Here is a 15,040-nt window from a genome sequence, read left to right on the forward strand (position 1 = left end):
CCCATATAGATGCCTTGCAATAACAGTGTTGACAGCTCTGAACCAAACTAATGCGCGTATAAGGAACTTCCCTGTAGTGCTGAAATCTGCAATAAAGGATCTTAATCACCTATCCCCACACTTGATAACTTTAATAACAGTTTAAGAGATAAAGCTGAAAGCAATGCAGCCCTAAAGGTGAAACAAGCCTGCTGAGCCTCCAGCAGGTATTTCAGGTTTCAGACACTGATGAATTCATATCAGTGAATGAGCAAGCTTGTAAGACAAAGGACTGCCAAAGAATGGTTTCTATTTTTATTTTTTCCATGCTGAGGTTGTTTATCAGCTCCCCTGGTTGAGGTACTCCAGCTGCTCCATGATGGAGGTGGCAGCAGCCAAGCAAGCGTCACTAGGAGAGATCTAGAGGAGGGAGCACACCAACAACCCCACACCAGCACAGCCACCAACCCTCCGCGCATCACCTCCCTCTTCCATCCACCATCCAACTCCAACCATCTCAGTGCTCATCTCGACTTCCCAATTCCACCCTCCTCGGTCCCCAGCCCACTCACATACCATCCACCGGCCCGCTCCATCTCTGCGGCACTAAGCGTTGAGGCCACGGGGCCAGGTCCTGTGAAGAGCCAGCACTCGCCCCAAACTGCCCATAGGGTGAGCGCAGGAAGGTAAGCTGGGGGTAGCAAAAAGAAGCCGGCTCCATGAGGACAGAGAAGAGAGGAGAGCCAGGTACGAAACAAACCGCGTCTGCCTTCACCTCCTTCAGCTGGTACTGTTGGGACATGCAGTCTCAGAGCCTTCTTCCCAACAAATCCCTTTCTCAAAAGGAATTAATGCAAAAGGAATAATAAAAGCCTCTTGAGAAGCCCCGTTCCTGCTGACACGGCCTCACGGAGCGCACTGGAAGGCTGCGTCTCCAGCCTGTATTTAAACGCGCCTCTCAGAAAGCAGAGATGCAGCACAGGAAGAGACAAATTCCAGCCCTGCGTCGGGCTGATAAGCCAGGTTTATAATATTCAAGAAGTATTGGCATTACTACAGTTCCTCCCTCCACCCCTCCCCAATGAGGATCTCGGGCAGTAGCTTGTTGTGCACAATAAGCAAAAAAGCCCAATCCCTTAAAAAAAAAAAAAAGCCTGTTCCGGTGGGAACAGCCAACGCGTTGAATAAAACAAACACACGCGTGCTAAACCCTGGGGATGCAATTAGGCTCAGAGCAAGGAAGAGGCATTCAGCTCCAGGAGATGGAGACGAGCGGGAGGAAAAGGAGAGTAAAGCTTAATCCTGAGGCAGTGCCCCTTCAGGTGGGGTTTTTCCCCTAAGGGGGTGATCCTGAGCAGCAGCCCCTGCTTCTGTGGGGTGCCAGCAACTGTACTGGCACTAGAAAGGAAGAGCTCCTCATTTTCAGCCCTTCCTCCTAATTCTCTCTCCCACTCGTCTGCACCTACTGGTAACTCACTCCATCACCTTTACTGGTCAAGGTTGGATATTAGGAAGACTTTCTTACACAGCGGTCAAGCATTGGCACAGGAAGCTGGGGGGAATCACCATCCCTGCAGGTGTTGTGAGCTGTGGAGATGCGGCACTGAAGGTTGTTTATCTGTTACCATGGTCAACGGGCATGGTTGGGTTGGGGCTGGTGATCTTAGAGGTCTATCTCAACCATAATGATGCTATGATTCTACCTATGCGTACCTGTTGCCTACCTGTGCAACCTGCTGTAGGGAACCTGCTTTGGCAGGGGGGTTGGACTCGATGATCTCTGGAGGTCCCTTCCAACCCCTACAATTCTGTGATTCTGTGATTCTATGCACAGTGTCTCAAAAAAGCTGCCCAGATGAGATTCAGATCAATGAATTTCCCTCATTACCAACTGTTCCCGTCCACCCCACCATAGGGCAGCCATAAGGATGCATGCAGTTCCAGCCTTGCAAGCCAGACTGCTGCAGTTTGCATCAGCTTCAAAGTTGGGAAGCTCAAAAGCACCCATAGGAAGAAAGCTCAAGTGTGACACCAATGCTACCCACTCCAGTGGCTTTTCTCCCTTCCTCTTCTTGCAGTTTCTCCAAATCAGAGACGCCCAAAATGCCCTCTGTTCCCTGCGCCCTACCCAAACCACAGCTCTCACCAGGAACACAGACTCTTCCTCAATAATGGAGGGACATCCAACTTCTCACTGATTTAATCGCAGGTTAGAGCCAGGGGTGAGTTCAGAAAGGAGGAATAGAAAAACCCAGTTAGAAGTGTCAGCTGAGCGCTTTGATATCAAAGCCAGCACTGACAGATGCAGGGCTCTGCTCCTGGGCCAGCACATCACCATGCTCAGCACAAGGGCTTCATGGAGAGCTTATGCTAGAACCATATCTAGGAAGTGACTTTGCACTGAGAAAAGTTCTCCCATTTCACCCAGTCCCAGCACAGATTCCTGAAGGAGATGCTCTGCAAAGTCACAAAACCCTGCTTGCACTCAGATGAACTTGAAGGAACAGCCTCAGCAACTCTGTGTGTTTCCAACCTTTTTGCAGTGCATCATTGCAGAGGACCCCCTGCTCCCAAAGCAGCAACGGCACCGTGCCGTGCTCAGCCACCACAAAGGTAGCTGGGATGGAACACATGCTGGATATCTGCTGCACTTGGCAGCCATCTGCGTGTTTACAGGGTGGATGACAGTTTCACAATGACAAGTCATTAAAGCATCCCAGACTTGCTTACTCCCAGAGAAATCCCACAGAAGGAAATGGGACTTCTCCAGAAGTGGTTTTGCACTTGGAGCATGCTCGGTAGCTCCGGTGACACCTAAGCTCAAGTCACTGAAAGCTTTTGGATAGCATAGCTGTCACTGGGGCTTCCTAGAGAAGCACAGTACGAGAATAACTCAGTAGGGAAAAAGAAATAAGTGAGATTTCTCCTTAGATACAGTTTTGGAGTCGTCTTTAGGCATAAAGCCCACACGCAGAGCATCACTATGGCTCAGCAAGGGCAACATTTAAAGTTTCAACATTCCATAGGGTCTAACAGGCACCAATCAAACCTCACAGCTCCCTTCAGCAAGAAACACCAAACTTACCAGCAAAACATATTTTTGGAGGTTGCACAGGGTGCTTCTGGCTTTGAAAGAATCCAAAACAAGTCACCCTCATTTTTCTTTGAATCATTGAATGGCTTGGGTTGGAAGGATCCCCAAGGATATCAACTCAAAGGTGAAGCTTGCTTTAAGGACCATTTATAGCCTCAAGTGATTTATTATAGCTTTTACTGTAAGTCCAGACACTCTGGGTTTAAACACAGCTCTTCTTTGCCACTTGGGGAGTCAAGTGAGCACCACAGTGAAAAGCCCCACTCACACTTTAGGCTCTGCTCGTTTAAATGAGCTGAAGTGCTCCAACTGCCAAGGAACAACAGGAGAGCCAGAGAGGAACTTCCACTGTGGTACAGAACTCTTGTGGAGAGGCAACCACACAAAAGCCACAGATGTTTCAGAACCAGAAGCTGCGGCCACAACGGATTGGCCAACGCATCCCAGTTACAGCAGGGAAACAACAGCATGCAGGGATGGCAGCAGTGACTGAGGTTGACAAGAGTGAAAGCATTGCATCACCATTTCCTTCTAACCTAAACCTACCCAAGAACTGAACAGCCCCAGAACCAACTTCAACAGCAGCCCAGGTGAGGTGGCTGAAATGCTGCTGGCCTTGCACAACCCATGGGTCAAGCAGTTTATTACTTCAGCCACACTCTGTGGGATGGGAACTATACTCAGGAGAGATAAGGCTACACTTACAACTCGAGAAAACCCAAAGGTTTATAGAGAAATCTTGCATAGGAAGACATCACAGCAGCTTGGAAAGAGTCTATATGCTCCCAAGTAGGCACTGCTTGTGTGCATCTTGCTGCTGGTCAGCCCTCACCATCAAGTCCTCATAATGACAGCCCTGGACACAAAAAACAACAGTACAGGAAGTTTTCAGGAAATGCATCAGAACTGAAGCAACCTTTCTTTCCTTCCTTAAACAGAGGTACAGCCCTCCCTCCCCAGGCTGAGATCCCAGAGTGAAATCTATAGCCCATTCTCCCCGATTACAGCTTTGCAGGCAAAGCTGTTGTGCCACCTACAGTTGCTTTTCCACCAGAACGAACTTCTCTATGCAAACTCAACTCCCCGTCATTTAATTTAGTGACAAATCAGCACGAATGCAGCCACGCTGAGTAAGGAAGCACTCCCTGTGGGAAGGCACTGGGGGGGGGAAAAAACACAGCAAAAGGTAACTTAAAAGTTGAGCAAAAGCCAAAGAGCGCAACTCAACGTGCATTTAAATCCACCCGGTTGCAAGCACTGCAAACTGGAGCTCACAAACACATTGCTGGGGTCCTGCCAACAAGCACCGCTGTCCGAGTACCTCTGATCGTTCAGCTCAAGCTGCTTAACTTCATTGTTTTTAATTATTACTATTAATTACACCGTTGCCAAAGTGAAGCCAAACGACCGCATCCGCAAACAGAGAGCTGGAGTGGAGCTAACAGCAAGCCATGCCCTCCTCCCATTTGAGGTATAAACAAAGCACACAAAGAGGGGAAAAAGACACCCAGAACAACAAAAGGTCCCGAATTTAAATCGCTCCTTCATCCTCTTCCACGCTGTATTTGTGCCCCCTGAGTTCACCCACCCCAAACCCGTGCCCGCTCGGTGCTGTCCAACGAGCCCAGATGCAAAGTGTCATCACCTCCTCAAAACAACAGCCGGCTCCCATAAAAAAAATCCCCAAAACAATGACGCAAAGCCAAGTTTCTCCCACTTTCCTCCCCCAGAAAACCCCTTCCAAGAGCAGGGCACCAGCACGCATCCCATTGCATCCCATCACCACGCATCGCACTGCCGGCATCCCCCCCGCCCCCCATCTCCCCATCCCTAACGAGGGGACAAACCGGGGGCACCCCCCCCCCTCAGCCCCTTTTCCCCCCCATGTGCCGTAACACTCATCGCACTGGTGTTGCCGCTCACCGCATGGCTGGAGGTGGAACACCCGCCTGGCTGCCATGGCTGCCTCTCTTTTTCCTCTCATCCCGTCTTCACCATCTTGACACTTTAAGACTTTTGTCGCGGTTTCGGGGTCGGCGGCGGTGTTTTTATTTTTACTGTTTATTTTTAACCTTTTTTTCACCCCCCTCCACGGAGAAAAAAAAATAAAAAATTAAATAAAAAGACGCAGCGCAGCCAAAACTGAAAGTCCCCCGAGCGGGAGTGCGGCTGAAGGGAAGGGCCGGGGCGGGGGCACAGCCGGGTCCTAGCGCCCTCCCAGCCCGACAGCAGGGCAGCTCCACGTGTATTCAAACGAGCAATGTTTCAGGCTTCAATTCCTCTTTTTCCCCCCCCCCCCCCTTCTGCTGAACTCTGTGTGCTGAGGTTTGATGCTACAGGTGTTGGCAGGTGAGGTGCTGCCTGTAAGCTCGCAGCTGGGTGGATGCACCAAGTGGGGGAAAAAAATTATCTCACTCCCCTAATAGCAAGGGCTGATGGTAGAATGGCAAGGATTGGAAAGGACCTCAGAAATCATGTAGTTCCAACCCACTGCTGCAGGCAGGGTTAACAATTGCTAAACCAGACACCACCTCAGGCTGCCCAGGGCCCATCCATGGCCTTGGGCACCCACAGCTCTGGGCAGCACTGCTGGAGTCTCACCATTCTCTCGCTGAAAATTTTCCCTCAACACCTAATACAAATCTCCCTTTAGTTTAAAGCCACCCCCCCCCCCTTTCTCCTATCACTCTCAGACACATACAAAGTCACTCTTCCCTCCTGTTTATAAGCTCCCTTTAAATACTAGGAGGACACACAGATGTCTCCCCAGAGCCATCTCCAGGCTGAACACCCCCAGCCCTCAAGTGCATTCTTATGACCTCCTCCCAACAGCTTCCCATCACAAAGTCCTTTCCACCAAGTCACTTCTCTGCCCCTTCAGAACTACCCCAGACACATCCCAACGAAGGTACATCTGAGCCCAAAGCAGACAGCCAGGTTTCAAAACAAACCCTTGGAGCACATCAAGCCTCTCTGCAAAACCACACAACAAACACACACTTCCACAAGACGTGGAGCATTGCTCCCAGCCTACAACCTTTAAGAACAAAAGCAGGCAAACATTACTAATTATTTCTTTTCCCCCCTCATTTGCTGCTACGTTGTTTCCTCACAACCACAGCAAACCTCAATGCCTTCTGCCCCAAATCCCTCTCCCAGCAGCATCTGAGTGCCACCACCAGGAGCAAGGAAAGAAATCAGAACAGGGACTCAGCCAGGAGCCCTGAGGTGTGAACACCTGCAGGGAAAAAGCAGAGACTGAAACGTAATGCTTGTGCTGGAATAAAAGCAAGGTGGCAAATAGAGGACATTTGCACTGCCTCCAGAAGCATGTGAGGATAAATAGCAACACAATCACACGAGCTGGATGGTTTTATTGCTTCCCCACCTCTCCTTCCTTTAGGACAGTCAAAGTTCCCACCTTTTGATTGCAGTCAGGAGACAACTGGGAAAAGCTATGAAGTGGGCTGCTTTCCTAGAAATTTAAGTCTACTGTATTCCATAGACTTACAGCTCTTCCCTCCAGCCCCACAGCAGTGAATCATAGGATGGCCTGGGTTGAAAAGTACCATAATGATCATCTAGTTTCAACCCCCTGCTATGTGCAGAGTCCACCATGAAGACATCGAGACTTGAGTCAGCCAGACTGGTGGGGGAAAGGAACAGGTTCAAAGCTGCAGAAGTTTGGAGAATTCCTTCAAGACATCCTACAGACACAAAGCCAACTGTGGGCAACTGAGCCCAGTGTTCTTTGTCTTTTATACCTCAGACCTAACCATAAGTCCCCAGGATGAAGAATTATCTAACAGCATATATCCCTTCCTAGAAATATTACCCCACCACCAGCACAGCTTTCTGGACAATGAACACAGGTATCAGCTTATCTGATTTGATGTGTGGCACCGCAGAAGATATCAGATACCTCCTGTCTGGCGCTATCTGGTCCATCCCAATGGCTCCAGCTCTCTTCTATGTCCATGGACTCCACCAGCCCAGCTAAGCAGAGTCACCCACAGGGAGCATGATCCAAGGAGAAGAAATTAAATCCAACCCTGAGCCTAAATGAGAAAATAACTTAATGCAAAGACAACTTCTCTTCAAAGTGAATGCTTGTTTTCCTCGTAGCAATGTTATTTTTCCCCCTCAAACATCCAATTGGCTTTCAGGAGCTCTTTGTTCCAAGGCTGGTTTGTGACTGCATTCAGTCCTGACAGATATTGGGCATCTGTGCTTTTTAGTGAGACACTTCCACCAACACCATGGCTTTTGTGGTGGACTAGCACCAGAGACTGTGAGAGTTTGGAGCCTAGAAAAAAAGGCTAAGTGGGATCCAAGCATTGCAGAGTGATTCCTACCAAGTACCCATGCATGAAGTGGTGCTGGGATTTCCATGCCTGCAACACAGCCAAGACTTTTCATTAAAAGAAAAAAAAAAGAAACACATCAAAAATTGCTCATGGGATCAAAATAAGTAGTAAACTAAGTACAATCATAAACTGCAGTTCGTGTTGGCTTATCCTGTTTTAATCACACCCTGAACCCCTTCAATCCCTCCTGCAAACTGAAGTGAAACCAAGCTGCTTTGCACCAAGCTCCAACGGCACAGCCTGGTCTGACCCCAGCTGCAGGAGAGCAGCTCTGCTTGCAGGACCATGCAATAAATGCTGCAGCACAGCAGAGGGAGCACAGGGTCCTGCTGGAAGACCCTCTAGGGGAGCAGCAGCAAGATAACATCTCCCTTTTTTAACGCCTTGTTGATGAGGATTTCAGCATCTATCCCAGTGAGTCCTCCAGAACCCTTAGGTCTCACCCTTGGAGCTGAACACCACAAATTGCAATCACAGCACTCAGGATCCCATTGAAGGACACTTGTTGGAAGTCGCTCTTGCACAATGGTGTGCAGAGACCTATGTTGGGTTGGGGCCCCATATTTGCTTTGGGAAATCAAGGGGATTCAATATCAGAGGCCAAGGTGACCAGTGGTCTTGCAGGTTGAGACACCAGAGCAAGTTGTCTGGCTGTGATCATCATTCCGTGCCTGGACCAACTGGCAACAAAAGCAAGCAAGCAAATTTTAGGCAGGACTGAACTGGTCCCTCCAGATGCAAAGGTGAACAACTCAAGTCACCCTGTAAGAGCCAAATCTTTTGCTCTTAGGGTTGTTCTCCCCACCACCACCCAAGGGTTACTCATCCAAACTGGATATAAGACTTCAGAAGTGGCCACAGAAAGGTAACTCAAGAAAAGGCATCTCAAGAAAAGGCATGAAAGCAGCGCATTATCCTTCATTTCCCTCCTGCAGATCTGTTTTTCTACAGCTTCCCAAGCCCCTCAGCTCTACAGGTTCTGGAGCTCCACAGGGCAGCAAGGAGCAGAGCTGGCACCCAGCCGGAGAGTTGCTGGGAAGGGCAGGCTCCTGGAGTGCAGATTGCACCCAGATGCCCATTTCCTCCTGGCTCTGGTAGGAGCTGGAGAAAGCAGCCAGCCTCTCCAGCATGCTCTGCCAGAGGCAGAAACTCCTTGGCAGAAGTCAAGCCGGCATGCCCCTTTTATTAGGGCCAGCACCATGAATTCAACTTGCATTGCCACCCATTGCAGAGAGATGCAAGCAGGACCAAGCCATCAAAGATCACAACTGTATTTACTGCAGTGCTTATCCTAAATACAACTCCCTCCCCAGGTCCCAAGATATGCATCCTTCAGATTGAGGAAAGTGCTCTCACCTTTGGAGCACACTGAAGATTTCTTGTTCTCTTTGGTGGAGTTCTCCAGCTAAGCCTCATCACTACAGGATGAGAAGGGATAAAGATTCCCTTAAGAAGCCTGGATGATCCTGTAAACACAAAGGTCCATCTGCCAGTAGAGCTAGGGCCAATGATGCTGGGCACTGCAACGCTAAAATGTGGTTCATGCGGTGGACATTAACATCACCAGGCTTCTGACTATGCTGGTAAGCAGAACAAATCCTCTTCTCCTTGCCTGGAGGCATAAGGACCAAAACACTGACTAGGATCTACTTGGCCATACCTGAAAACTGGCTGATCACAGAGTGAGAAAAGCACCCCTTGTTCTCAGGAATGGGGGACGCTCAGGTCTTTCCCACCACAGGGACATTAGAGATGGGAATTTCTTTCCAGGCTTCCCTAGGGAAAAAGTCAAGAAAGAACCTAACTTATGATTCTAAAGCTTAACCTAATCCTTAATCCACACCTTGGAGTCCTGCCTCACACCAAACACCATCTCAAGATGTGGTTTAGTGGCAGGTGCACAATTGGACAAGATGATCTTGGAGATCTTTTCCAACCTTGGTGATGCAATGATTTTAAGTCATTCTATCTCTTATAGGAAGGCAGAAGAGCAATAGGCAGGAAGACTCAATATGGCAAAGGAAAGCACAAGCAGAGCAGCTCAAAAAAGGCACAATAGCATGTGAACTTGCACAATCTCATGCCCCTACAGTTGTGGTTTGTTCTCCAGCACCTGAACACAAGCTGCTTGAGAGAAGGACTGAAGCCAGAGTTCGAAGCAATGTTGCTCATGGCTAATCCAGAGAACAGTGCTTTTAAGGGAGTGTGGCGCCGAGGTTCAGCTCCTACCAGCAAGTGAAGCTCCAATCACCCACTTCAACAGTGTCAGTTTTAGCTCTCTGTAGCAATTAGAAGGACCTCTCCAAGAGCTTGTCAAAGCACACTGTAGCTTATTAACAACAACAAACCACATCTCTACCTCTAACATTGCTCTCCAGGCTTCATAGCAGACCAGGGACTGGGAGCAATTACCAGCAGGGAACTTCACCAGGTAGCACCTCACCTTCCTGCATATGCCTGAGCACTGGCACATCTCATCACTATAGGGCACAGCATGCCCTGGCACAGCAGGATAGCTGAGCTCCAGACACCGCAGCTGCAGATTACAATATGGAAGATGTTTTTCAGCTCTTTGCTTTCTATGCAGAGATGATCATGGGAAAAAGGACAGCCTTACGAGATGCTACAGCTATGCAATGAGCTCTGTTAGCCTAAATAGGTCCCAGACAGAGATAAACACACAAATGCACAGAGCTGCATCTGAATAGCTGAGTTCAGCCACAGATCATTAAAAGATCGTTGATTCCAGTAGAGAAGACACTTGCCAGCCTTTTTTTTTTTGTGCAGTGCAAAGAAAAAACCTCTCAGTAACCAGTCCAGACACAGAGAACCCACCCTCCCTTTTGCACTCAGCAGCAACTCAGTGTGAATCTTCTCACAGCTGCTGGAGGCAACAGGCTGGCAATAAGGATAGGTTAGTTATTTTCATGGCTAATGGATTTAGAAATAAGCGATGGTCCTTACCCAAGACTCAGCCAAACATGTCGTGAAGCTCAAAGGACAGACAAGAGCAGCAGATCCAGATGATGTCATATAATAGAGAAATAAAGAATGATACAACTGAAGGCACCAGATAAACAAGGACACTCAGCAACATCTAAAGGTTTAATTGAGGAATAACCTTCGATCTCAGCTATGCACACCAGCAAAGCCCCTTGCCTAATATCCACCTAGCTCACACTATATTCACAGATGTAAATATATACCTGAAATCTTCATGACCAAGAAGGGAAGGGCACCAAGGATCGGTTTCATACCAAGCAAGAGCACGCAGGAAGCAGAGGAGAAGAACACAAGACAAACGAAGACCAGCATTTCCTGGCCAAAGCCATTTCTTGCAGACTCAGCAGCAGGTTCATGAGGACTCGCATGGAGGAACTAAAGCCAGCTTTAAACAGTCTAAAAACCCCACTTCTGACAGAAGAAAGGATCATATGCTGCGATGCGGTTCTGAGGATTCTTCACACTTTGGGATGACAACTTTCATCTCCCTGAGCAGATACAATTGCTGGCAGCAAACACACAAGAACAGAAAAAACCTCAAGTTCCACAACAGGCTTCAAAGCCCAGTAGTGTTTTACTTGCTGCTAAAACAGATTCACAGTTTGCTATGCTTGTTTAATTTAATTTGAGTTGCATGAAAAGCCTCTTGCTTCTCCTTGAGGTGCCGCCCTCCCAGCAGCATACAAGTAGCATGCACTCATTTTCTGCCTTCTGTGATTATGATTCAGCACCCCCAGTTTTGGCACTGCACAGATTGGAGTCAGGATTGGGTACTTGGGCAGACAATGCAATAGAAGAGCTGTTAAGTTTGCCAAATGCAAGTAGCCAGCAGAGGGTTTGAGCTGAGAACATGAAAGCCATAGAATCATAAAAGCTGGGAAAGATCTCTTAAGGTCATCAAGTCCAACTGCCTACCTACCACCAATATTGCCTAATAAACCCTCTCAGCCACATCTCCATGATTCTGGAGTACCTCCAGGGATGGCGACTCCACCACTCACTCCCTGGGCAGCCTGTGCCAGTGCATTACCACTCTCTGGGAGAAGGAATTTTTTCCATATATCCAAACTGACCCTCCCCAGCACAACTTGAGGCCATCACCTGTCATCCTATTACTGTTCCTTGGCCTTGACCTCTGCCTCTCACAGACAGAAGGTTTGGGTTGTGCTGTGTGGATCCAGAGTTTGGACTTGCAATATTCTATGACTGTGTACTCATGGATTTTTGCACCTGCTCACATTTGTGAGCTATCAGTTCAACAGAACATCAATTCTCGACAAGACTCCTGTCCTTTAAATACAATAAAAGGGAGCTGGAAGCTAACAGCACCACAAGCCAGCAGGGGAATGACGCTATGGAAGATAACTCTTATTAGAAAGGGAACATGGATAAGTAGTTACACCTGGTCCCTATTGGAAAACTGGGGAGCCTCTTGGCCAACCAAATACGGTATTTCATGGTGATCTGGAGACCCCATCAGCTATAGCTTTGTGTTTTAACAATGTGTTTTCACAGAGATGATCAGATTAAGCCAAGCTAATTAGCAAGTTAATTCTCACCCCTGGACAGATCAATAGGCAGCTTTACATCCCCACCACCAGCACAAACACAGCTTCCAGGCTGCAATTAAGAAACAAGGGGATCCATTTTTTTCCCCACTGTTAAGAAAAAGCCCCCACCACAGGAGCTACTAAGGCATCTCAATTGCACTGTTAGCTGTTAAAAGAGTTTTGTCCTATTAAAATTTGTCTGGAATACAAATAATCAAACCTAGAGCTGTATGGCTTGCAGTCCCCTCTTTCTGCTAGGGAATGAAGGTGCTCTTTTGTCACCTACAGGACAGGCATAAGGAGGTGCCAGCGTTAGCCCTGAGCAGTCAGGTAGAATTCACATCCTTTAAACGTTGGTTGAGTTTTAACTAAAACCAACCCTGTTCCAGCCCTATAAATGTAGAACATAATTCTCCCATTTACAAGTGAGACTTTCAGAGCTAATTAGAGCATGAAAGCAGTAGTGGGATGTCCACATACCAAAGTACAGATGATTAAAATTGTGCTCTTGTTACTCAAAAGCTTAAATCCTTTGCTGATGATCTGGGCCATAACAGATGACAGAAGCCACTGCCTGAAGATACAGCCACAGCTTTGCCCTATTTCCACACACAGGTAGGAAAAGTGGATGCAGAGGGACCATCACCTACTGTGGTGATTTAGGATGCCTGTACAGTCCTTGCCACCACTCCAGCATAAGCACTAGTTGCGCCTCTCAACAGCAGATTCAAGATTTTGTAATCTAACTCCCATACAAAGTTACCCTCCCTACTGCCAGATTAAACAAAACCAAGCTCTTCTGATGTTAAAAAGCCCAGCTGACCCAAATATGCGAGCTATTAGATAGCATTTGTTCTTTAAAACTAGTTTAGACCAGTAGCATTCCCACTGCTTGGAGAACTGGATAAATAAAGCCCTTAATGCCATTAGGGAGCAGCTCAGCAACAGCAAGTTTCCGCACTGAATGCTATACATTAATGCCATCAAGGCCTTGTCTTTCTATGAATAGTGACAAAGCCAAGCAGAAGAGAAAATAGTTATTTGCAATGACTGTAGAACTCTTCCATGTTCTTACATAGCTGTACAGTTCTGCACAGTTGCAGAAGAGAACTTCTGGTTGTTAATGCAAATGGTCACACTGCATCTTGGTGCTAGCTGCAGTCAGCTCAAAGCTCTGTTTTGGTAGGTTTTCATCTCCCCTTTCCAAGGGCTGCCACATATTTCCATTTTCCATAGGAAGGCTGTCCTCATTCTCAAGAACACATACACATATCATCTCTCACATGATTAAGGCTGCTTTATACAACCCTTCATAAGAGCTCTGAAATGTGGTGTTATCTGAAGCCTTCTACCTTTCTTTTCAGTGTTTGTAAGGCAGAAGGAAAAGATTTAAGCATCTAGTAACCAAACACTACACTTGAAGTCACCAGGCAGTCTGCAAGGGGCTCGAGGAGAAGCTCTTCCATGAAAACTTCCAGGCAGACTGATAGACTTGCATGTTTTACATCATCTCTTTCGTGGGTTACATTTGTCCTGTTCATAATCAAGCAGCTTAATATTAACAGCCAGAATCTTAAGTTACAGAGCTCCGTTGCTTGGCATTAAATGTTGGGCAGGTAGACTCAAAGCATGCAATTGGAAGCACTCACTCCACCACTGTCGGCAGAACCAAACAGGATCCTCAGAGCTAACAATAAAATGATTTCTCAGAAAACTGACCTGTGACGAAAGCAATTGTGGATAGGCTTCAAGACAGGGAAACTGGAAAAGAAGAGAATAAATCCAAGCAAGGTAATTTTGGCTGACTAGCAGGAAAGTTTTCGATGAGGAAGCCAGTTAGCCTGCACTCTACCTATCTTCTCCCAGGAGATTATTATTCCTGCACAAGCTGGAAAAACCTGAAGGCTGCCATATAGCAAAAAAGCTCCTTTTTTTTTTTTTTTTTTTGAACAGCAGAGTTGGAAGGAAAACAATTAGTTCTTATCTCTGAATTCAGTGTCTTACCTCAAGTTCTGTGCCAGAATATAAAGTTACCTCCTCGTGACAGGAAAGATCTTGGCAACTAATGGGATGCAAGACTGTAGGATTCCTCTCTGAACCTGGTGCCTGCACACTATATAGCCATGTTCAGATGCACAAACACTTCAAGACAAGTTTAAATTTTGCCAATAGCAGCTTTTCTTACCTAATCAAGAGTCTGTAACCCATCCAGATTGTTTCAACACTTCACCAATGTGAATGGGCACATTCAGCCCCAGTGCACAACACTCAACCAACAAAATGTCTGGCCAAGGTTGAAAGCCACAACCTGTTTCTGGGACCCTACCACTTACTTTTGATTTGTTTTAAGATAATTCAGCCATGCTCTACAATTTTCCCTCCTCTTGCCTCGTTCTTCATGTGAGATTGCAGAATCAAGCTTTATGCACCCAACTGGGCCCTTATTTTGTTTGAGAGCTCCATTCAGAAACATTCACCACAATAGACACGCATACATCAAGTTGCAGAGCCTGTTGTACAGACAGCTGCAATTACGACACATATCCTCCATCCTTTGCTTCCAGATTTTTTGGGTATCCTAGCTGAAAGATAATTAATAGACTCTGAAAGCCACCTACAGAAGTGCTGGCACACCACCATCCATTCAGATGGCTTCCTCCTGCAGACAGACTGGCTCCTGGCTGGGGATCCTCAGGAAGTAGATAGAAAAGACTGAAATTAAGGCTGAGAGTAGCCTGAGAGTAATTTCCTCCTCTGGGGAGCTCCCACATGCCCTGCCCTTTTACCAGCAAGCAAGAAGGTCCTGAAGTCCAAGGATGTAGCAAGTGATTACACTGAGAGCTTGAATAAAACATCTGGAAAACAACTCCTTTGCAGCAAGACACCATATGGCCACCCAAAACCAAGAAAAGTCCACAAGATTTCAACCAGTTTGAAGTAGCCACAAAGATCAGCCCATAGGCTTTATGTCATTTCTGATCTATCAGCACCAGGACAGCCAGATCTAGAGCTCTGCTTACAGACAAAGAATTTTCCCATCCACTGCC

At 47.3% G+C, this 15,040-nt stretch overlaps 1 protein-coding gene across 5 annotated transcripts in view; it reads right to left on the minus strand.

Moving 5' to 3' along the window:
• The window catches only part of SLC4A11 (solute carrier family 4 member 11), a 132,561-nt gene that overhangs the window by 88,040 nt on the left and 29,481 nt on the right, over positions 1 to 15,040 (minus strand). The window contains exon 1 of one of the 5 annotated variants that reach the window (XM_042870993.1): positions 13,998 to 14,064. The exons of 2 other annotated variants lie outside the window; for them this stretch is intronic. Coding sequence is in view for 2 of the 3 variants with exons in the window: in XM_042870989.1 (XP_042726923.1) it covers positions 556 to 781 (226 nt within the window). In the remaining variant the exon portion in view is untranslated. Of the gene's footprint in view, positions 1 to 555; positions 929 to 4,996; positions 5,215 to 13,997; positions 14,065 to 15,040 lie in introns of those variants that run through there. 2 more of the 5 variants (XM_042870992.1, XM_042870989.1) reach the window with 2 other exon arrangements.

Source organism: Lagopus leucura, unplaced genomic scaffold, assembly GCF_019238085.1.
Source record: "Lagopus leucura isolate 7727_CA_CO unplaced genomic scaffold, USGS_WTPT01 Super-Scaffold_100004, whole genome shotgun sequence".
NCBI lineage: Eukaryota > Metazoa > Chordata > Aves > Galliformes > Phasianidae > Lagopus > Lagopus leucura.